At 43.1% G+C, this 25,171-nt stretch overlaps 1 protein-coding gene and 1 long non-coding RNA gene across 2 annotated transcripts in view; both read right to left on the reverse strand.

The window, feature by feature from the left end:
• LOC135083617 (attractin-like protein 1) overlaps window positions 1-25,171 on the reverse strand; it is a 46,041-nt gene that overhangs the window by 17,693 nt on the left and 3,177 nt on the right. Inside the window, exons 2-14 of the mRNA XM_063978316.1 lie at window positions 22,865-23,077; window positions 18,844-19,010; window positions 11,964-12,044; window positions 10,313-10,577; window positions 10,010-10,200; window positions 7,196-7,314; window positions 6,316-6,465; window positions 5,417-5,542; window positions 3,639-3,747; window positions 2,286-2,385; window positions 1,253-1,375; window positions 623-770; window positions 89-158 (exon numbers count right to left, since the gene is read on the reverse strand). Coding sequence (XP_063834386.1) covers window positions 89-158; window positions 623-770; window positions 1,253-1,375; window positions 2,286-2,385; window positions 3,639-3,747; window positions 5,417-5,542; window positions 6,316-6,465; window positions 7,196-7,314; window positions 10,010-10,200; window positions 10,313-10,577; window positions 11,964-12,044; window positions 18,844-19,010; window positions 22,865-23,077 — 1,862 coding nt within the window. The remainder of the gene's footprint in view (window positions 1-88; window positions 159-622; window positions 771-1,252; window positions 1,376-2,285; window positions 2,386-3,638; window positions 3,748-5,416; window positions 5,543-6,315; window positions 6,466-7,195; window positions 7,315-10,009; window positions 10,201-10,312; window positions 10,578-11,963; window positions 12,045-18,843; window positions 19,011-22,864; window positions 23,078-25,171) is intronic.
• Window positions 12,130-14,274, reverse strand: LOC135083957 (uncharacterized). The gene is made up of 4 exons (XR_010259736.1): window positions 14,154-14,274; window positions 13,796-13,938; window positions 13,273-13,487; window positions 12,130-12,949 (listed from the first exon to the last, which is right to left on the reverse strand). It is a non-coding gene; the product is annotated as an uncharacterized LOC135083957 (long non-coding RNA).

Raw genomic sequence — 25,171 nt, forward strand, 5'->3', positions numbered from 1 at the left:
TTGTTTCACACAATCACAAACTCGTATGTACAACAACTAAGAAGTAAGTAAATGTATGAACATGCTGAAAGTAACTTTTGTATCTTACCAAAAGTAGGTTCTGTGACGCACGCTTTCACATCACCCTCGAATGATTCTTTCCATCCAACTTCTTCTAACTGAAACAGACAAAAATGTGGATAAATAAGCGTTTTAATTTTCACGATTCTAACGCGATTTTCGTAAGAAAGAAAGACCTTTTAGTCTCAGCTTAGTAGAGACCTACTGAAACCTTCTCTAGAGGTTCCTAGATTTGCCTCACATAAGAAAATCAAGACTGAAAGAGGCGGAGTTTAGTTTTTGTGTGTTTTAATGTCAATCTGAAAATATTTCAGTTCAAGTTTTCAGTGTGCCAATAAGTGCTAACAAACTGTCAAATAGTTGCAAAAACGATTCTGTTTGACGTGACGGCGACGGCATCTCAGCCAAATGACGTCCACTGCAGGACAAACCCTCCCCCAAGGATTTCCATAACGACCGGTCCTGCGCCGCCCGCATCCAGGCTCTTTATGCGACCTTCACCAGATCGTCGGTGCACCTAGTATAGTATATAGTATAGGCTTTTCCACGTCTACAAACTCACCGGCATACATATCCTTTTGTGCACGTGCCACGCGCACGCGCGCGCCGCGTGATTCGCAGCAGCAACACATGCTACTTCGTCATTGTACGAGGAACACTTGTCGCCCGTCTCGAAGAGAAGCGCGTCGGATCGCAGGCGGCCGTCGAAACTGCGAATATACAATTAAAACGTTGCAGTAATTGCTAAAACACTTCATTCTAGCCCTGAAAAACTAATTGATTTTCAATTTGCCGCGCGAGTCTGTGCACCCGGTGTGGACGCACCATAATATAGGATGGACCGAAAATTTTTGAAAATAGCAATGCTCGTATCATGTATCGAAAACTGTTCGAGGAAGGGGCATGTGGGTGGCAGGAAATCATGCATAGTTTCATACAATATTAGTAACGGTGGAGCGTTTCACGAAACTACATTTTTTTACTAAATTATCGATATTTGTGACTGTGGTCTGTACGACGCCTATTTAGAACTGATTACGGATAACGCCGTATACAAATGTTCGAAAAATCGAGCGTTCCAACCTACAAAATTTTTCGCCCAGTAGCGCGTCTCCTCTGCCACTCTAAGGACTGCAGTAATTGCCAGTTTCTATAGGCACGTAAAAATGGAGGTAAATTATTATCCACATACCCTCCATGTATGATAGCAGCGCGCCGGCTCTGTTGCGAAGACTGCAGCTGAGGCAACGACGCCGCCGCGTGCGCCGCTCTCGCTGCCCCGGTAGGACTTGAACTGGTTATCCAGGTTTTACACCTGGAAATAAAGGAAAATATATACAGGGTGTTAGGTAAATGGGTATATGAGCCGACACTAGCCCATGTTAATATGGGCATATAAATGGTATAGTGAAGTCAGAAATTTGATATCATCATTTTAATTATTTTAATTTTCATACAAATCGGATTTTATAAAATTTATTTTGTATGAAAATAAAAAAAATTAAAATGATATTATCAAATTTCTGACTTCACCATACCATTTATATGCCCATGTTAACATGGGCTAGTATCGGCTCATATACCCATTTACCTAACACCCTGTATATTTTTTAGTCCCGTTAGCCTCTCGTGTTAAGCTAAATAAGCTTGTGTTACGAGTGGGCGCACCACAATTTATAGTCAGGCGGCGGTGGGAATCAAACCCGCGTTTCTCGGATCTCGAGTCGGCCAGTTTGACCCCTTCACAGTTGGGCTATCGTGGCTTAATAATGGTCACCAAAGGTTAATATTGTCACTTGGTTTTTTTTATCATCATCATGTCAGCCACATGACGTCCACTGCTGAACATAGGCCTCCCCCAATAAGTTCCACAATGGCCAGTTGGAGGCGGCCTGCATCCAACGCCTTCCTGCTACCTTTATGAGGTGGTACACCTTGTGGGTGGACGCGTAAATATTTCACAATCATATCTCTCACATTACAGGTTATCCCAATGCGATTAATATTAGAGAAATAAACAATTTTGATAGTCCAGTAAAATGAATAGCTGTGTGTGTGCATGCTGTTTGTTTCCTTAATAAAGAAAAATAAAAATAAAACGTAAATGATTCCTCCTTGAATTCCCACTTTCTTCCCTCTGTACATAAAAACAGCATACCAAGCTAAACAATTTGGCATCTTATGCAATCTTATTTTAATAAAAAGAGAAGTGTTGGTTATATTACCTGACGTTGTAGAGTAAAGCGCCGGCGGAGTAGCAACGCGACGCGGCTGCGACTGACAAGCTATCGTTGTGTGCGTTGCCGCCGAACACTAACATTATACCTGGAACGAGAACACAACATGTAGTTGAATTAGTTCATCAATAGAAAGAAAGAATAATGAGGGCTATCGTTTTTATATTTAACAGTTGGCACCCCTGGCGATTGACAGGACCTTACTCTACAGTGGCGCCATCTTGACGAGTGCAAATGCGATAGTCCTCCTACCACTTTAGCGCTCACCAGTTGGTGCCACTGTCTTCGCTACTAGCAATTGACAGGACCTTACTCTACAGTGGCGCTAACTGGTGAGCGCTAAAACGATAGCCCTCATTGCAGTGGGATATCACACAAATATAGATTGTTTCATCAACGAAGACGCGCCCCACCTTTATGGTCGAGGAAAGCGCGTGCGGGGAGTTTGATCCGAGCGATCCGAGCGGCATTATTGTAGTGTGCTTGTGCACTCGTGGATCATTTAGCGTGTACCGATAACACTCAAACATTAGCGGAAGAATGGTGGGGCGCGTCTTCGTGGATGAAACGATCTATAGCTTGGTGGTTTCATTTCGCGAGCGAGTAAGCCCCAGAACAGACGGTGAAACGCAACTGCAACGAAACTGCAACTGCTAGTTACTTTTGAGTTGCATCTAAGTTTCTGCCATAGCGTCCGTTGAGAGACCGCACATGACGCGACCAGTTTGAAACTTTCAGTTTCAGTTTCATTCACCAGAATCATCAGAAAGTTGCAATTTCGTTGCAGTTGCGTTTCACCGTCTGTTCTGGGCCTAAGAGACAGAAATAGGATTCTCTCTGTCGCAGTGCAAACCAGGGTTCGAAATTATCAAGATAATTACGCTTCGTGATAATTATTAGATAATTATCGGATAATTATCAGATAATTATCGGATAATTATCAACAGTGTAAGATACATTTGTCATATTGTTTCATAAGAAATTCTGATGTTACATTGAGAATGTTGCTTTATGTTATTGGTTACTGATTGTTGTCAAGTTATCCATCGCTAGTCGCATAAAGCGTTGTGGAAAATAGATAAATATTTTGACGCTAGTTAACGAGTGATCCTTATGGAGCTAAATAGATAGGTTTTAGAACTATCTATGTTAAATAACGTCCACCACAGTCACACGAGTTTGAAAACTTCGAATACAGTTCACTTTTCCGAGCGCATTTTTTTTGTTATTATCAACTGATAATTATCAATCTGTTATTATCAAGATAATTATCATGATAATAACAGACCTTTCGAACCCTGGTGCAAACTTTATGATGAATGTTTAGATAAATGTCGTTACCTGGCGATACAAAAGTAGCGGTGTGCAGGTATCTGGGCGACGGCGCGGAAGGAAGCGGCTTCCATATCTTCTTGTTCACATCGTACTCGTACAGCGCCGCTGACGGACCCTGAAAGCAACGATTAATATTTGTAACTTAAGTATAATGGTCACAGTGCGTTAAATTGTAAGTAGTATCAGGCCTGTTCATCTCGACAAGGCCTCACATACGAGCGAACATTGACTCACACACACGTATTCTTGTGTATGATGGAAGAAAATAAAGAAAATGGTGTACTAAATACTGTGCAGTATTTAACTGCCTAAATAATAATAAAAACACAGAATGTACTTTTTTAAGTTGCCTCAAGACACTGAGAGGTAAATAAGTAGTTAATATTATTCATGATAATTCATGCTAAATCATGTATTTCCTCCGGCATTTTCCGCAGTTTGGCACCTCACGTCACATCATTTTACCGAAGTCAGCCCTATAGCTTCGGCGCAGTGCCGATCACTGACGTTTGTCAACAAAATGGTGCTTGACTCTTGAGACAGGCTAAATTACACCATATTGTTAATGACATTGAGCATACATTTTTTTAAATACCTTCGCGAAGTAAAACTTCTGAAAGAAAGAAAGAAAGAAAGAAACATTTATTGCCATGGACATCACAAAAGACAAAAGAGGTAAAATGAAAAAAAAAAAAGCAAATAAGACAGAGGTGACATAAAAAATACAATGAATGAATGAATAAACTAAGCAGTGCCACCCTGTCGCACAGCGATGCCCATCGCAATGGGACCCCACTCAGTATATGCCGTGGCCCCCGGTGAGGGAAGCCACGACGCTGGTTTTCAGTGTGCCCCATGCCGAGTGAGAGTCACGGACACTAACCTATACTGCATAAAATATACATACATAAATAATAATAATAGTGCGCGTATAAATTATTCTTCTGTACGTAGTACTTATTATTATTCTGTGGTAGTATGTTCTTGTCCAAAATCTTTTGATAGTTTACAATCTCGCGAGTTAAGGAATCAAAATGTGTGCTCATTATCCACTGCGGTATCAGTACTCAACGTTCGAACAATCTTTAGTACTACGCAAGCAATGTAAACTGTTTACATTATGACGTCGCTGCTGTCTTCATTGCTGTCACGAGCAATGTGTTCTGTTTTTGGGCATATTGCTGCGACACCGGCCCCGCCCCCTTGTCACATCTCCCTTTAGTTTCTGTGATCTGTGATATATCTTTCTCTCTCTTACCTGTGTTGCTTCGGACTCAGACACGAGCCTATGAGTGGCATGATCCTATGAATAAAGTGTTTCTCTCTCTCTCGCACGTACCTGCATGGCCTCAGACTAGGTGTATATCTCTCTCTTTCTCATGTGTACCTTTTATTATTCTTACCTGTGTAGCTTCGGACTCGGACACAAGCCCGCCGTGTACATAAACTCGCTCCGAGCGCGGGTCCCACGCCGCCGAGTGACATGATCCTATGAATAAAGTGTTTCTCTCTCTCTCACCCCTACCTGCGTGGCCTCAGACTAAAGCCTGGTCCGTGAGCACGTAGAATTTTGTCCAATGACCCCAAGCTACCCATCCTTATCGCTCGCGCGTAATTATGTTGCTGTCGCGCTCGCACACTCACTGCGGGCGCCCGTCGCACAGTCGCGACAGCAATATAATTACGCGCGAGCGATAAGGATGGGTAGCTTGGGGTCATTGGACAAAATTCTATGTGCTCACGGACCAGGCTTTAGGTGTATACAGTATATCTCTCTCTCTTACCTGTGTAGCTTCGGACTCGGACACAAGCCCGCCGTGCACGTAGACTCGTCCCGAGAGCGGGTCCCACGCCGCCGAGTGGCCGAAGCCGGCGCGCGCCGCCCAGCCGTGGGTCTCTACTGCCCACGCCTTCTTCAAACATGGATCAAACAATATGGACAGATTCTACGGCTCAATGAGATTTTCGCGAATGAAATCCGCCAGATGGCAATACGTAGACGCGAGGTCCAAATGCTGCATGATTGGTTATTTTTGACATGACATTGACAGATATGTCAAAACCCACCAATCACGCAGCAGTCAGACCCCACATCCACGTCCCGCCATCTAGCGGATCTTTTATTCGCGAAAACCCTCATTGCAACAACTTTCCTCAAGAGAAGGAAGTTAAAATCTTCCAAAAAAAAAAGGTCTCTGCATTGTGATTAATAAATCAGCCAGTTAGTGCGTTTTTTGGACATTGTTTCGGTATGAAAGTTGAATTTGAGCAAAGCAATCAATCTTTTTGTTTGATCCATGTTTAGAACGCCAAAAATTTCATACTATGTGACAGCGGATGCATGCCTTCACATTATAAAAACGCCGCATTCGCGCTGCAGTCGCGCTACTAACGCCCTAATGTGAAAGCGCTCTTAAAGGGACACAGTATATCTTCATCTCTCTCTCTCTCTCTTACCTGGATGGCCTCGGACTCGCACACGCGGCCCGAGAGCGGGTCCCACGCCGCCGAGTGACATGATCCTATGAATAAAGTGTTTCTCTCTCTCTCGCCCCTACCTGCATGGCCTCAGACTAGGTGTATCTCTCTCTTTCTCGTTCGTTCGTTCGTTTCAGCCGAAAGACGTCCACTGCTGGACAAACTCTCTTTCTCATGTGTACCTTATTATTATTATTATTCTTACCTGTGTAGCTTCGGATTCGGACACAAGCCCGCCGTGCACGTAGACTCGTCCCGAGAGCGGGTCCCACGCCGCCGAGTGACCGAAGCCGGCGCGCGCCGCCCAGCCGTGGGTCTCGGCTGCTGCCCACACTCCTTCTTCTATGTAGTACTCCTGGGGAATAAAAGGGATGGTAGCTCAGTGATTGAATGTTGGTAGCTTAGTGCAGCGGTTCCCGAATGGTGGTCCGCGGAACCCTGGGGTTTCGTGGAAAGGCCGCAAGGGTTCCGTAAAAAATATTATCCCACGTTTCGTGACCGACGTTGTTCGCTCGCACCGACTTGTTTACGCACAAGGGAGGGGCAGGGCGTGCGGGCGGAGTAGTACGGGGGTTCCGCTAGGAAAAGTATAATCAATTAGGGTTCCTTGGCAAAAAAAAATTGGGAAACCCTGGCTTAGTGGTTAAGATGTTAGTAAATCAGTAGTTATATGTGGATAGCTCAGTGGTTAACACGTTAATAGCTCATTGGTTATGACGTGGTTGACCAGTGGTTAAACCGACGACACACCAGTGGCATATTACGGAACTAACATTGTTGGTAGATCATTAGTTAGCACGTTGGTAGCTCAGAGGTTAATACGACGACACCAAACACCGCCAATTTATTGGCTTAAGATGGCATGATGGCTACGATACTAACTGTCACATTTTCTATTTATTTTGTAAAGATTTATTAGTTCTCTCGTTAGCCCCTCGTACTAAGCTAAATATGGAAAGCATTTGAAATCTTTCGAGCTTCACTCCACGGCACATTTTAGGCGTTAGGTATTGAATTACTATTTTATATTTTTAATGGGATGCAACATACTGAGTATTGCCTTTTCAATTTTGCAAAGAACATACCTGTACTGTGTGCAAGTATCCGTAGTGCGGCGAGTGTCCGAAGAACACCAACATGACTGGTTTCCTCGTAGGGCCTAATCTCACCACTACAGCCGAATGGCCAGATACGTGTAGACCGCCTGAAAATGAAAAGTTTGTTTATAGATTTGTGTTAAAACTTTCGATGAATATACCCAAGATAAGTCCAGGATCGCCTGAAATTCCCCGCAGACTGCAGACTTTTTGTCGGCCAATATTTCAGTTAGCTTCTAATTTGTATGAGAAATCGACCGACACTACATTGGTGAATAGGGATGATGACTGGGTAATGAAATCGAAATTCTATTGAGTCCGTCAGACAGATAATAAAAAAAATTGGACACATATTTTTTAATTTTTTTCATAATCGAATAATTACAGTATTACATTGAGTTTAAATGTCGCGTCACGTCACTTTTGAGTAAAAAATCTACTCAAGCGTGACGTAACGCGCCATTTCAACTCGATGTAGCACTGTTATTATTTAATTATCGGCCGTTTGGTGTAGTGGTTCGGAACGGACTACTATTCCGGAGGTAGCGGGTTCGATTCCCGCACAGTACAAACATTTTTGTCATGAACATATTTGTTTGTATTGGACTGGGGTTTTCTATGTATAATAAGTAAGTATTTACAAAAAATTCTTATGTCTCGACATAACAATGAAATTACTCTAACTCACCACAATGCTTTAAAGGCGCCGGCCTATGCGGCGAACAGTTAACCGGAGTAGCGTTCCTCCACTGTGGTCGAGGCGTATTTAAAGCTATACGCCATAGTTCATTCGTGACTTCGCCCGCTCTGCCTTCTAAGCCTGCTAGGCCTCCACTGAAAAATAAACATGGCGTGATTTAGTCATCATCAAAATCAAAGATTTTCTTCAGTACTTAGGTGCTTTCCAAGGCGTTTATACACGTCCCAAACATAGCTTCCATTTCGGGACATCATATGGGCTGGTGCTGGGAAGAAGTGGCGGAAGAAACTCAGTTTCCTTTGTCAGCTTCTTTTTCAATCAGATACACAATATCATCATTTCAGCCACAGGACGTCCACTACTGAACATAGGCACTTCGGGACAACATATGTGCTAGTGCTGGGAAGAAGTGGCGGAAGAAACTCAAGTCACCTTTGTCCGCCTCTTTTGCAATAAGATACACATCATCATTTTAGCCACAGGTGTCCACTACTGAACATAGGCACTTCGAGACAACATATGGGCTGGTGCTGGGAAGAAGTGGCGGAAGAAACTCAGTCACCTTTGTCAGCTTCTTTTTCAATCAGATACACAATATCATTTCAGCCACAGGACGTCCACTACTGAACATAGGCACTTCGAGACAACATATGGGCTGGTTCTGGGAAGAAGTGGCGGAAGAAACTCAGTCTCCTTTGTCAGCTTCTTTTTCAATCAGATACACAATATCATCATTTCAGCCACAGGACGTCCACTACTGAACATAGGCACTTCGGGACAACATATGGGCTGATGCTGGGAAGAAGTGGCGGAAGAAACTCAGTCACCTTTGTTAGCTTATTTTTCAATCAGATACACAATATCATCATTTCAGCCACAGGACAACCACTTAACATAGGCCTCCACCAAGTATATCCACAACGACTGGCCTTGCACTGCCTTTATCCAGGTGCTTTCCGCGACCATCACCATATTCTTCTTCTTGTCGTGGCGACAACAAACCATACAATGCCAGCCCAAAATTCCGCTACAAAAGTGGCGTTGTCAGTAGCATTCATCAAATCTTCCAGATTGTCAGTCCACCTGGTGGGGGCCTTACTCACACTACGACTTCCGGCCCGTGTGGTCGAAAATAATACCTAACCTGTGATAAGGTGGTTTCTAAAATTACAAAAACAAAATCTTGAAATTATTACTAAAGTCAATCAGGGAGATCATGAGAAGACCTATCGATACTAGCAAAGTTATCTTTTTTTTTTGGACACCCTGTATAATGTAACTAATTTCGTCCTTACCCTCTCTCTGGTTCATCAGACGCGACCACTCCTCCATAGACAATCAGCTCGTGGTCATACATGACAGCCGCGTGCGCGAAACGCGGCGCCGGCGCCACGCCTCGCGTCTCTATGGTCTCCCACGCGTTGTCGGCTACTTTGTATCTGGAAAAGTATAATTTGAAACTATAATTATAATAATATGAGTACTTACAAAATTTCACAGACAAGGATTTTATCAATTGAATTATCGAACACACATAACATTAGTTTGATTAAGTTCATTCATTTACTCTTTACACATCGATAAAAAAAACTGTCATTATTTGACAACTGTATTGCCCTCTCACTTTAAAATTGGTTGACCCTGTTTCCATATCCTTCTTGGGTTTCGTGTCCAGTGGTTTATTCGTCCAAGCATAGCGTTCACCTTGATGTACCGCCGTCTGTGCGCATCTCTATTCATTTAACAACTAACCTGTACAAAAATGGCGCCTGCGCAAACGTCTCCCCTCCCACTCTCAACAAATCTTCCCCATAATTCAACAACACATGTCCGGCGGCAGCGACCGGCGTGTTTTCCGGCGGCCGCTGCTCCCGCCACGTCCAGCCCCATCCGGCGAACTCAGTGACCTCAGTTTTATTCCCAAGACACAACATGTAGTCGACAGAATTCAGCTCACTTTATTTTTGCAAAATAACCCTTATTACAAACTCCAGAAGATGGCACAGTGTGTACCATCTTCGTCCAACTAACGCAGTGTGTACTGTCTTTTGTATATTTAATTACTAACCTGTACAAAAATGGTGCCGGCGCAAAAGTCTCGCCACCAACCCTCAGTAAATCTTCCCCATAATTCAGCAAAACATGTCCGGCGGCAGCAACCGGCGTATTTTCCGGCGGCGGCTGATCCGGCGGCGAGTCGCCCGCCTCCCGCCACGCCCAGCCCCAGCCGACGAACTCAGTGACCTCAGTTTTATTCCCAAGACGCAATGTATAGTCGACACCACTCAGCACACTTTATTGTTCCAAAACAGGCCCTAATAAAACTGCAAAAGACGTCACAGTGTCTCACACGCTGTGACGTCATTTGTAGTAAAACAGTGTGGAGACGTGACACTACCACTAACCTGTATAAAAACGGCGCCGGCGCAAACGTTTCCCCTCCCACTCTTAACAAATCCTCTCCATAATTCAACAACACATGTCCGGCGGCAGCAACCGGCGTGTTTTCCGGCGGCGGCTGGTCCGGCGGCGCGTCGCCCGCCTCCCGCCACGCCCAGCCCCAGCCGGCGGCGGCGGCGTCGCGGCTGCAGTCGGACCCGGCGCGGGACGGCGTGCAAGCGCAGCCGGCGGCGGTGCACGATCCGGCGCCGTAGGCTGCGTTGCAATCGTCTGGGATGCAGAAGAAATTTTAATGTAGTAGGCCCAGAACACACGGTTTCTGCCATAGATTCCGTTGAGAGACCACACATGACGCGACCAGTTTGAAACCGGTTTGGACCGGTTGAACTGGAACTGGAATTCGTTGCCTGCTGCTGTCTTTCCCGATCACTATAATCCGGGCATTTTCAAGGCGAGAGTGAATAGGCACTTACAGGGCAGATATGTACCATCCTAGACTGCATCCCACTTAACATCAGGTGCGATTGTGGTCAAATAACTGCCTTGTTATGCATAAAAATAAATAAAAATAAAATTCGGGCGCTTGGTGTAGTGGTTTGGAACGGACTACTATGTCCCGGGTTCGATTCCCGGCCAGGCCGAAATTGAAATGATGAATTCTGTGATGGGTCTGGGTGTTAATACAGATTATGACCTAAATAGTGAAATAAAATGTATCTGTATTTCCCGCGTATACTGTACTAGCTTTCCGCCCGCGGCTTCGCACGCGTGAAATTTCGTTTGTCACAGATCGTCATAAATTATAGACTATATGTTATTCTGGATTATGAACAATAATACTGTAAAGTTTCATCAAAATCCGTTCAGTGGTTTTTGAGCCTATTCATTACAAACATACAAAAATAGGTACAAATCTTTCCTCTTTATAATATTAGTACTGTATATTGCTAGTTCACGTCATCATGCTCAACGCAGCGACCGGTTTCTCGGCCGAGTCAACACGCACGCTCGCAAATATAGTCCTTATCTGTATGTTCAGCAGTGGACGTCCTATGGCTGAGATGATGATGATGACACGCGCGTGAAATTCATTCTGTCACATTAAATACCAACTTACTGACATGTATCATTGTAATTTGATTAATTAACTCAATATCCATACTACTATTATAATTGCGAAATAATGTGCTTAAATCACTGAAGTGATTTAGATGAAATGTGAAAGTATTAGGAAAAGGAAAGGAAATGACATAAATCATCCTTTTTGTTCGATTAGTTGGAAGAAGGATGCGCACGCGATAAACTTTCTAGACGAAAATTCACGTGGGCGAAGTCGCTGGAAAAAGTTAGTATAGTTATAAATTAAAGGTTTTATGTTATTCTGATGGATAAAAATATATTGTAAAGTTTAATCAAAAACTAAACGTTTTTGCTTATCCATTTCACTTATCTATGTTCTTCTGATTAATTTCGTTGCGGGTCCAATGACAGTTTAACTTTCCCCCGGGACAAACTTGACCTTCATTAGTTGGGTTTTTATGGCGGTCAAGCTGTAGATCCTGGCTACGCAGGAGTTGCAGTGGTGGGAACGAGAGGTGGGAAGGTCCCGTTTATCCATTTCACATTTATGGTATTAGTAGGATAACAAAACATTACCTGGACACACAGGTTGATCGCAGGCCACTCCGTACCAATCGGATTCACACCTGCACGTCCCATCTTCGCATTCACCGTGATCTGAAAAATGCAATGTTTATTGTTAGCAAACGTTTATATTATGACACTATTGAAGTGCATGTTCAATATTTGAAAACACTAGATGAAAACCCGGCTTCGCTCGGGTGCAATTTGACTCATAATACACAATTATAGGTGCAACATGTAGATAGATGTTTCTGTAGTCATCGGTTCTCAAAGAATATTAAATATAGATTCATATAGCTTCGTTAGTTGTGTTTAATAAATATGGTAAATAAAAACTGCAAATGTTTTTACACAAATTATTTTTATTTTAAATCAACATTCAAAATAAACTAAGACAAATTAACAAAACAATCAAATTCAATCGTTAATATAGGTTATGTAAATAACTCTTATTAATAGTCAGAAACGGGATCAGATAAGAAAATACTATTTTCATATCAATATCTGGCTCCGGAAGTCCGAAATCTGTTAGTCTCTTTCCGTGGAGTTTTAATGTTTCATCAATTTCTTGTAAAGCCAACTGTTTGGATAATATTTCAGGGCGGGATCTTGTAAAGTTTTCGATAAAATGTGATGCAAATTTTTCCCAAAGAGCATTAGGATCAGTTACTTCACAAAACACGCAAATTAACGCAAACAGCTGTCGTAATTGCCGAGGAAGTTTGAAACCAATTGCTTCATCCAAACATCTTTCCCATTCTTGATCGTCAAAAAGTAGCCCCTTTGCTTGAGCAGCTTCTCGAAATGATGTGTAAATAATATTTTCATATTAATAAGTTCTAACATCTCTGAAGCAAGTCGGCCCTTTGACGTGAAGAAGTAATAGCCGGAGATAATATCGTTCCCGATCAGAAAAGGAATTATAATTATACATTCTTGCAATTACTTTATCAGCCGCTGACTGAGATATTCGTGGTTGCCACTGTCCATGGATAAATCTGAAATGTGTCGAAATTTCAGTGTAAAGATATTGTCGAACACTTTCATCTGTTCTGTTTGGTTCAAAAAATGCTAATAATATTTCTGGAATTGGCTTTAAGACAATCTGGGTCTATGTATACCTTCCCATTATGACAACAATTTTTAAAATGATTTTTAATTTTTTCACCTAAAAAATGAAGTGCTTGACATTGAACACATTCATAAATCATAAAACCAACTGAATGTACTGATACTTGAATGGTGTTATTTGAAAGTGCTAAATATAAATAGTTAGTCCTGGGGGGCTGATATTCTGTTATAAACCTGCTTGAATATTTACGTTTTTTCGGGGGTCTGCCCGCCATTTGATATGTTTTCTTTCTCTTCTTCTTCTAAAGAAATAAAATCACTGCTGACTGACAGCAGCTGTTTTTCCTTGTTGTCTGAAGAAGCATCATCACTGCTGACTGACAGTAGCTGTTTTTTCTTGTTGTCCGAAGAAGCATCATCAATCATCAATGAATCCTCGATTAGCGCCAACTCTTCGTTATCAACCTTAAAAGAGAAATATATTGAGTTACTCTTATTAAACAAATTTAATAAGATGTGATAAAAAATACACCACATGCAGGAATTGAACCTACATCCTCGACTTCTCCGTTGTCGCGCTCCATCTGAGCTGAGTTCTATTTTTAGACAAATATTAGACAAATATTCAAATAATAATAAGTATTGTGAATGTATGTAGGTGTAGGTATATCCTCCCACCTCTATATTTATTTATACCTCTGTGAAAGATAAATAAAGTTTATTTATTATTATTATTATTTTACTTTACTCAGTGACCTACACTATTAACTTACCTGAAAGACATCAAATAAATCTTGTGAAGCAGCAGAAGCAGCTTTTTGCTTTTTAGGAAAAAGGTTTGATAGTGCCCGAGCCTTGTTTATTCTTAACTGCCTAATTGTTTCTAAGCCACAACACTCGCAATAATTGAAATTATCTGCAAAAATATATTACACAATTATTTATAATAAGAACCAGCCGAGCTCAAGTGGAACTTGCGCATGAAGGAGTCTATTCGGTTATCAGAAAAAACGGGGCAAAAATCGTGTCTGTTTCTGTATTTATGTTGTTAACAACTCAACACAGGCTATGCATGTGGTCATTTATTATTATTTTTCGGGTTAAATAAAAAAAAAATATTAAGCCGCTTACCGAGTATAATGTTGTCGCATTCCACACATCGACTGCATATTTGCATTTGTTTGCAGTTTCTTACAAATATTTTACCATTACAAAAATTGCATGTCACTGGAATTTATCACTATGCGAAACTAAATGACATTGACATTTGAACTTCAACTTATAAGGTTGTGGCTAATATTCTTTTTTTGTGGTTGAATCGGCCAATACCAGGTTTAAAGAAAAAACACATAACAAAGAGTATATTATCATAAAAATCGCGAAACGCACTGATTACCATTTATTTATGGATCGATGACAACCCAGCTTTTGGCGTTGATCGCATAGTGAGTGGATGGTGAACTACTAAAGATGGCGACAGCGGTTTGTTTGTCAATGCCATCGGAATTTAACAAAATTCTCCATTATCCGAATTTTGCGGATATATGTTGTCGACTCAAAATCGTTATTTTTTTATGCTTTGTTATTCATATAAGGTTTCGATCCAGTCTACCGTACCCCTTGACGAAATTATTAATATAGATATTTCTTATCGAAATGGAGTGACCTTGGTGGTAGGAACTTTTTGTACTGGGTTAACGTAATTGCATAAATAAATTATTTTTTGTACTGCACATATTGCAGTGCAGTGCCATTCACAAACATTACTATGAGGTCTCACAGTGCGCGTAGACGCACAGGGTTACAAAACCTATTCAAAAACAATACTTGAGTGGCGGATTGACACACATGAACCAATCACAGAGCTCTATTCAACGCTGTGTGTTCGACTTCGCATGAGTTGCTGCTTCACTTAAGTAAGCATCGTTTGTGAATACGGGTGTAAGAGTACCATCATGTGTGATAATGCTATAGGCTAGGTACCATGCATATTACATATTAAAAAATTCAAATAAAACATTACAGTCCACTTTTATTCGTACAGTGCACCCATAAAGCTAGATTATACTTTTTTATGCGACCATTCACTTATTTTTTTTTATACACAACCTATATTAAAGTTTTATGAGCAAGATATTATTGATAATAGCAATACCATCGACCGTTTTACGCTCAATAATTTATCTACCAATAGCTATTGAATATTAGTATGCTATTTACGTTTCGTAATTAACTTATACTTGTCAAAAAAACCAAGTCTCGCAACTTAGTTGTTCTACGGTAAAAAGTTGTGAGATCCATGTAATACCAAGTCCAGGCCAGGAAATCTTTAACGTTTTACATAAATTATTGACTTGGCCATCGCACTAAATAATTTAATTTACACGTGTTTTCATGCGATGGCCAAGTCAATATATTTATGTAAAACGTTAAAGATTTCCTGGCCTGGACTTGGTATTACATGGATCTCACAACTTTTTACCGTAGAACAACTGAGTTGCGAGACTTGTTTTTTTTGACAAGTATTGTTTTTGATGGGATCTCATTTCTTTTTGTATTTTGTAGACAGCAGTTATGTATCTAGAAAACTGGACCGAAATTGAAAAATTTTACTCGACTTGGCGGTTGCACTACCGTGCCCCCAAATATCATTTCTTTTTGTATTTTGTAGACAGCAGTTATGTATCTAGAAAACTGGACCGAAATTGAAAAATTTTACTCGACTTGGCGGTTGCACTACCGTGCCCCCAAATATTTTAGTTTTTCCTTGATTCATACACCAAACACTACTTATATTCCAAATTTGAAGCTTCTAGGTCTGCTAGAAGTGCCTTAGAGTTTTGATGATCGGTGAGTCAGTGAGTCAGTGAGTCAGTGAGTGACAAATTAAGTAACTTTGACCCGTTATAATTCTTAAACTACTGGTTCAAATTGAATGAAATTTTAAATATACCGTGTCTTTACAATGCCTGCATAGCTAATGAAAATTCAGCCTTCTAGTTTTATCCACAACGAAGTTACAGGCGGTCGAAAATGGCCTGAATTGCTTCGAGAAAAGGATGGTACGGCCGTGCCGCTTTTTTGCTCGACTTGGTGGGGGCACTGCCGTGCCCCCAGATTTAACAAATTTCCATTGATCAGATTCTGAAAGCAATGATTTAATTAGAGCCATATTTGCGATCACCATTTGGCGCCTGTAAGGTCCTGTCATTCTCCAGTAGCGTCTACTAATGAGCGCTTTATATGGTAAAGTAGGTCCTACATTTTTCGAAGATTGTACCTACTTTCCAACAGGTAGACTCCATGAATGTAGAATATAGTTTCTAATCTATTCAGATAGCAAATTAGAATAAGATAATTATACAGGGTGTCCCAAAAACAATGGATAACCCTGTAACCATCGATAGGCCTCGCCATGATCTCCCTAACGTCCATTTTTGACCCCAGTAAAAATATCACCGTTTTCAAGATTTTTAAGTTTTTGTGCATTTTTAGAAAATTGCCACCTGCGATTACTTTTTCTCATGCCATTTCTACAAATGAGGATACTTTTCAATTTAGTTTTTTTCCTTATCACAAGGGATAGTTGGGCTATCAAAAGAAAAGATCAAAGTTCAACAAACTAGTTTGAAAGTATGAAAATTTTAAGAAATTGCAGAGAAGAAGGAAAAATTAATTCATTGTCTTGCACTTTTGATCAGCCATCGTGTAAAAAAAATGTAGGAAGACCATCGTACCCATTACCTTAAAAACTTCCTTGGTTAATTGAGATTCTAAAAAGGTATCACAAGCCTATGTATTCTGTATTGTTTTTCTCTTATGGCTACTCGAATAGCAACTAGTATGACAACTGCAAAAATGAGTTTTTCTCGTAATAGTTAAACTAGGACTGCATAGTCGCATTAAATACAAATGGATAATTTTTAGCGTAGGAATTTAAATAAAGCAACATTTTATCATCATCATCATCATTTCAGCCGTAGGACGTCCACTGTTGAACATAGGCCTGTACCCTAATGATTTTCATAATGACCGCTTGGTAGCGGCCTACATACAGCACCTTCCTGCTTATCTTTATGAGGTCGTCGGTCCATTTTGTAGGTGGACGTCCTACGATGCGCTCTCCGGTACGTAGCCTCCACTTGAACCCTGCTGCCTCAGTTCTGCGAACTACTGTGCCTTGCCCTTTGCCACTTCAGCTTGCTGATCCGTCGGGCTATATCAGCGACTTTAGTTCGTTTACAGGTCTCCTAATTTCTGATACGGTTTCGTAAAGAAACCCGAGCATAGCCCCTTCCATAGCACGCTGTGCAAAAAAATCCACGTTTCCGAGCCGTGTATCATCAGGGGCATCTGTCTATAGGCACATTTATAAGGTGTACAACAAAAATTAAGTAATCACAAAAACGCAGAACGGACAGCCAATGGGGCAACAGGGTTCAAGTGGAGGCTACGTATCGGAAAGTGCATCGTAGGACGTCCACCTACAAAGTGGACCGACGACCTCATAAAGATAAGCAGGAAGGTGCTGTATGCAGGCCGCTACTAAGCGGTCATTATGAAAATCATTAGGGTACAGGCCTATGTTCAGCAGTGGACGTCCTACGGCTAAAATGATGATGATGATGATAAAATGTTGCTTTATTTAAATTCCTAAGCTAAAAATTATCCATTTGTATTTAATGCGACTATGCAGTCCTAGTTTAACTATTACGAGAAAAACTCATTTTTGCAGTTGTCATACTAGTTGCTATTCGAGTAGCCATAAGAGAAAAACAATACAGAATACATAGGCTTGTGATACCTTTTTAGAATCTCAATTAACCAAGGAAGTTTTTAAGGTAATGGGCACGATGGTCTTCCTACATTTTTTTTACACGATGGCTGATCAAAAGTGCAAGACAATGAATTAATTTTTCCTTCTCTGCAATTTCTTAAAATTTTCATACTTTTAAACTAGTTTGTTGAATTTTAATCTTTTCTTTTGATAGCCCAACTATCCCTTGTGATAAGGAAAAAAACTAGATTGAAAAATATCCTCATTTGTAGAAATGGCATGAGAAAAAGTAATCGCAGGTGGCAATTTTCTAAAAATGCACAAAAACTTTAAAATCTTGAAAACGGTGATATTTTTACTGGGGTCAAAATTGGACGTTAGGGAGACCATGGCGAGGCCTATCGATGGTTACAGGGTTATCCATTGTTTTTGGGACACCCTGTATTATAAAGTCCGGTCGCCGATGACGTAGAATTTCGTCCAATGACCCCAAGCAACCCATCCTTATCGCTCGCGCGTAACTATATTGCTCTCGCGACTGTACGACGGGCGGCCGCAATGAATGTGCGTGTGTATTCTCGGCGACCGGACTATAGTATATTTCCATAACGACCGGTCCTGCCTGCGCTACCCGCATCCAGGTACTTACCGCGACCTTCACCAGATCGTCGGTCCTGCCTACACTACGTTTTCTAGCCCGTGGGCCGATCGTTATGGAAATCCTTGGGGAGGCCTTTATCTAGCATAGCAGTGGACGTCATCTGTCTGAAACGAAACGAAATTATAACCAGAGTAAATACAAATAAGTAGGTCATCTTCATAGAAACGCACCGAGCGCGGTTTGTATGTGAGCGCGCGCCAATATGTATGCGGCTCGCACGCACACACTGACAAAATTCGGCGCCCGCTAATCAACGCTAAATTTTGTCAGTGTGTGCGTGCGCGCCGCATACGTATTGGCGCGCTCACATACAAACAGCGCTCGGGCGTTTCTATGAAGATGACCTACTTATTTGTATTTACTCTGTTATAACATTAACTTACTGGAACAATTAGTCCGATGGTCGTCCGAAGGGCAGGAGTACGCAGCATACGTCACGTTAAAGCCCTCCATCGCATATGCGTCATCGGAGAAGAAGTGTAAAAGTGCGCTGCCAGAACGCGCTATGACTTGTCTCGTCCAACCCGACTCGCCTGGTTCCAGGACTCCGCTGGAATTGGAAAAGAGGTTTGAGAATTATTGGAAATAGAAGAACAGGGCATCAGTCTTCTTCTGCCTTGCGGCTGTCATTGTAATCGATGCAATGATGTTTAAACAATACATCTGATAAAGATAATAATCTAGATCGTTTCTATTGGTATTGAATCAAATTATAATGTTACATTGTCTAGTGGGACAACGTAAGAGTAAGCGCACACCGTTGATTTAGTTGGCCGATAGTTGTGCCCGATTTTAATTTGTATGAAGAATCGGCCAAATCCGTCGGCGTAGTGTGCGGACTCCCATACATGCCCATACTGATCAACTGCCCGACTAAACTATCGGCCGACGAAAAATCAACGGTGTGCGCCTACTCTAACAGTTGTAGAGGAGCTTCTTCTCCCACACACTGTCCTATGTCTTATGACCTATCATACTTGGAGTCAAAGCGTTGGTCTATATGTTGGAGGGACTATCGCCCGTAACACAGTCCACAAAAGAACCATAATCACCTGAACACAGCGAGCAATCGCTCCGCTCGCACGCTGTCCCCGTCATACACATACAGGTGGTCCCACCCGCACTCCGTAGCGAAGCTCTCTAACCGCACCCGCAGCGCCGGTGGCCAAGAGTAAGAGACCTATGTTGGAGGGACTATAGCCCGTAACACAGTTCACAGAAGAAACACTATCACCTGAACCTACCAGCCATGGCACCGCTAGCAGCTAGGACTCAGAGCGACCCTGTTTAATGGGACTATAGCTCATACTACAGTCTATTTAAGAAACATAATTACCTGAACACAGCGAGCAATCGCTCTGCTCGCACGCTGTCCCCGTCATACACATACAGGTGGTCCCACCCGCACTCGGTAGCGAAGTTCTCTAACCACACCCGCAGCGCCGGTAACCCGGGACCGAGCCACGGCGGCGCTAGCAGCCACGAGCATTGGGTGCTAACACTAGGAGTCAAAGACCTGTGTTGAAGGGACTATCGCCCGTACTACAGTCCCTTTAAGAAAGATTATCACCTGAACACAGCGAGCAATCGCTCCGCTCGCACGCTGTCCCCGTCATACACATACAGGTGGTCCCACCCGCACTCCGTAGCGAAGCTCTCTAACCGCACCCGCAGCGCCGGTGGCCAAGAGTAAGAGACCTATGTTGGAGGGACTATAGCCCGTAATACAGTGCACTGAAGGAGCACTATCACCTGAACCTACCAGCCATGGCACCGCCAGCAGCTAGGACTCATGAGCGACCCTGTTTAGTGGGACTATCGCCCGTAACACAGTCCACAAAAGAACCATAATCACCTGGACACAGCGAGTAGACGCTCCGCTCGCACGCTGTCCCCATCATACACATACAGGTGGTCCCACCCGCACTCGGTGGCGAAGCTCTCTAACCGCACCCGTAGCGCCGGTGGCCAGGAATAAGAGACCTATGTTGGGAGGGACTATAGCCTGTAATACAGTGCACAGAAGAAACACTATCACCTGAACCTACCAGCCATGGCACCGCCAGCAGCTAGAACTCACGAGCGACCTTGTTTTATAGTACAATCGCCCGTATTACAGTTCGTTTAAGAAAGATTATTACCTGAACACAGCGAGCAATCGCTCTGCTCGCACGCTGTCCCCGTCATACACATATAGGTGGTCCCACCCGCACTCCGTAGCGAAGCTCTCTAACCGCACCCGCAGCGCCGGTGGCCAGGAGTAAGAGACCTATGTTGGAGGGACTATAGCCCGTAACACAGTGCACTGAAGGAGCACAATCATTTGAACCTGCCAGCCATGGCACCGCCAGCAGCTAGGACTCAGAGTGACCCTGTTTAATGGGACTATAGCCCGTATTACAGTCCATTTAAGAAAGATTATTACCTGAACACAGCGAGCAATCGCTCCGCTCGCACGCTGTCCCCATCATACACATATAGGTGGTCCCACCCGCACTCCGTTTCGAAGCTTTCTAACCGCACCCGCAGCGCCGGCGGCCAAGAGTAAGAGACCTATGTTGGAGGGACTATCGCCCGTATTAAAGTCCATTTAAGAAAGATTATCACCTGAACACAGCGAGCAATCGCTCCGCTCGCACGCTGTCCCCATCATACACATACAGGTGGTCCCACCCGCACTCCGTAGCGAAGCTTTTTAACAGCACCCGCAGCGCCGGTGGCCAGGAGTAAGAGACCTATGTTGGAGGGACTATAGCCCGTAACACAGTCCACAGAAGAAACACTATGACCTGAACCTAACAGCCATGGCACCGCTAGCAGCTAGGACTCAGAGCGACCCTGTTTAGTGGGACTATCGCTCATACTACAGTCCATTTAAGAACCATAATCACCTGAAAACAGCAAGCAATCGCTCCGCTCGCACGCTGTCTCCATCATACACATACAGGTGGTCCCACCCGCACTCCGTAGCGAAGCTCTCTAACCGCACCCGCAGCGCCGGCGGCCCTGGACCAAGCCACGGCGGCGCTAGCAGCCACGAGCATTGGGTGCTGATACCAGGAGTCAAAGAGACCTATGTTGGAGGGACTATCGCCCGTATTACAGTCCACAAAAGAAACATAATTACCTGAACACAGCGAGCAATCGCTCAGCTCGCACGCTGTCCCCATCATACACATACAGGTGGTCCCACCCGCACTCCGTAGCGAAGCTCTCTAACCGCACCCGCAGCGCCGGCGGCCCTGGACCAAGCCACGGCGGCGCTAGCAGCCACGAGCATTGGGTGCTGATACCAGGAGTCAAAGAGACCTATGTTGGAGGGACTATCGCCCGTATTACAGTCCACAAAAGAAACATAATTACCTGAACACAGCGAGCAATCGCTCAGCTCGCACGCTGTCCCCATCATACACATACAGGTGGTCCCACCCGCACTCCGTAGCGAAGCTCTCTAACCGCACCCGCAGCGCCGGTGGCCAGGAGTAAGAGACCTATGTTGGAGGGACTATAGCCCGTAATACAGTGCACTGAAGGAGCACAATCACTTGAACCTGTCAGCCACGGCACCGCTAGCAGCTAGGACTCAGAGCGACCCTGTTTAATGGGACTATAGCTCATACTACAGTCCATTTAAGAACGATTATCACCTGAACACAGCGAGCAGTCGCTCCGCTCGCACGCTGTCCCCATCATACACATACAGGTGGTCCCACCCGCACTCCGTAGCGAAGCTTTCTAACCGCACCCGCAGCGCCGGTGGCTCGGAGTAAGAGACCTATGTTGGACGGACTATAGCCCGTAATATAGTGCATTGAAGGAGCACTATCACCTGAACCTACCAGCCACGGCACCGCTAGCAGCTAGGACTCAGAGCGACCCTGTTTAATGGGACTATAGCTCATACTACAGTCTATTTAAGAAAGTATATTACCTGAACACAGCGAGCAATCGCTCCGCTCGCACGCTGTCCCCATCATACACACACATACAGGTGGTCCCACCCGCACTCCGTAGCGAAGCTCTCTAACCGCACCCGCAGCGCCGGTGGCCAAGAGTAAGAGACCTATTTTGGAGGGACTATAATAGCCCGTATTACAGTCCATTTAAGAAAGATTATTACCTGAACACAGCGAGCAATCGCTCCGCTCGCACGCTGTCCCCGTCATACACATACAGGTGGTCCCACCCGCACTCCGTAGCGAAGCTCTCTAACCGCACCCGCAGCGCCGGCGTCCAGGAGTAAGAGACCTATGTTGGAGGGACTATCGCCCGTAACACAGTGCACAGAAGAAACACTATGATCTGAACCTACCAGCCATGGCACCGCCAGCAGCTAGGACTCAGAGAGACCCTGTTTTGTTGGACTATCGCCTGTAACACAGTCCCTTTAAGAAAGATTATCACCTGAACACAGCGAGCAATCGCTCCGCTCGCACGCTGTCCCCGTCATACACATACAGGTGGTCCCACCCGCACTCCGTAGCGAAGCTTTCTAACCGCACCCGCAGCGCCGGTGGCCCAGGACCCAGCCACGGCGGCGCTAGCAGCCACGAGCATTGGGTGCTCACGCTATAGTTACCGGGGCCGTCGGTTATGACCCCAGTGGGGGATGTCAGCCTGGAATGATACAGTTTAAGATAAGTAAAATAAATAAAGGTAAACAATAGATTTGATATCTGTCTAGAACAGCTGCTCAACAAAAACACTAACCTGGGGTTGTATCATCTTACTTTAAGTTATAACAAGCCTATGTCAAAAGTTATAGTTACGGTTAAAGTTAAGGTGATACAACTCAGCCTATGAAATAGGTCCATATTACAGTACAAAAACTCAAAAAACACTAAGGCCCAGAACAGACGGTGAAACGGCCCTGGACGGAACGGAATCTATGGCAGAAACTTAGATGCAACACAAAAGTAACTAGAAGTTGCAGTTTCGTTGCAGTTGCGTTTCACCGTCTGTTATGGGCCTAACTAGATTCCATTTCAAACATGGAAGGCTTTTATTGGTTGAATTTCAATATTTAAACCAATCACTCAAGTGGACTCAAAATTGGATGACAAAAAGGGATTGGATATGAGATTTAGGACAAGCAGAAAATCAAAGAAGCCAGTAATAGCTTATATACAAAAATGCATTTGTCCATTTATTATTTCTTAAACCAAACTGCATAAAGTTTTATCAACATTTTCTACACAAAAATGATTGGGTAAACACATTAATTCATTACATAAATAAAATTCATTACAGCATAATAACATCATCAAAAGTATTAAAATGCTAACTTGTAAACAAATATGAAAGCAAGGTCAATGTTGGTAATTAATAAGGTATTATTAATAGGTAGTAAATTTTCCCTTAGTAGTCAGTCTCATAATCAGTAAAACCTAAAAAATATAATTTGAGCATCACATTGTCTAGACCAGTGTTTCCCAAACTATGAGTCGCGACCCAGTGGTGGGTCGCGAGCGAACATTGAGTGGGCCCTGCCTGTAGAACGACACACCACCTTACCGATCCAAGTCCTTTATTTAGGTATAATTGGTAACGGTTAAATTTCCTATAGGTGGGTCTCGAGTTTGGGAACTTGTATTAGATGAGTCATAGCTATTGATGTGCCGTTCCCGAGAACGCTCTCCTCACTGAGAATATTCTCGGGAGCGCTCCCGGGAGCGTTCTCCTAAGTGAGAAAGGTTGAGAATCATGTTTATCAAATGGAAATAAACAAACTTTCTTAAGTAAAATAGTTTTAAATTAAGTCTACAGATAAGTGTATATTAAACAATACACTCTATTTGCAGAGAAAGGCTATATTCTCAGTGTTCCCGAGAATATTCTCGGGAACTTTCTCGGCAATATTCTCGGCAACTGTTCCTTTATTATATTTTATTTTTTTCGTCGTGAAATGTTGTTTTAATGATATGTAAGATGACAGAAATTACTTTTTACATGCAATTAAATAATATAACTGTCAATTTTTTCGTTTTTAACACGCTTTTATTAGGTCGTCGTGTATGTAACTAACTATGTAATGGAATCTTAGAATCTGAATTACATGCATTTCTAAGTCTTGTATCATCATGAAACTTTATGCAGATTAGATGACAATACAATATTGTGGTACCAGCTGGTCTGATGATGGGACTGGAAGGTGGCCAAAGGAACTCCTAAACGAAACGGTGGAATCACATCGAGATTGGGTTCATTGGATTTGTCTTTTCGATATCTTTAAGTGCTAGATAATGTCCAGGGTCCTAATGATGGAGTCAGGAGGTGGCCATAGGAACTCCTACTCATCGAGTTTGGGTTCGTTGGATTTGTCTTTTCGAGCACTTTAATGCTAGATGATGTCCAGGGTCCTGATGATTCCTGTTAGTAATTAAAAGCGTGTTTTTAGTTTTTTAAAGTATTCTTTACATTTGACATTAAGGGCATATTTCACAATCGCTTAGTAAGGGCCTGTTTCGCCACTTCTGGATAAGTTATGGATAGCCTGTCTGACGGATCATTTGACACATTTTTATATAAAATACGTGCTAGCTAGATTGATCTTAGTCTGTACGAGATTAGAATGGTTCTCAAACAGCTGAAAAACAACAAGGCACCGTAATCACGGCTGAGCTTCTGAAAGCAGGTGGAACGCCGGTACTAAAGGCTTTTCAGAAGCTGTTCGATTCCGTCATCCTCAAGGGAATTACGCCTACGGCATGG

This window comes from Ostrinia nubilalis, chromosome 24 (genome assembly GCF_963855985.1).
Source record: "Ostrinia nubilalis chromosome 24, ilOstNubi1.1, whole genome shotgun sequence".
In the NCBI taxonomy this organism is placed as follows: Eukaryota; Metazoa; Arthropoda; class Insecta; order Lepidoptera; family Crambidae; genus Ostrinia; species Ostrinia nubilalis.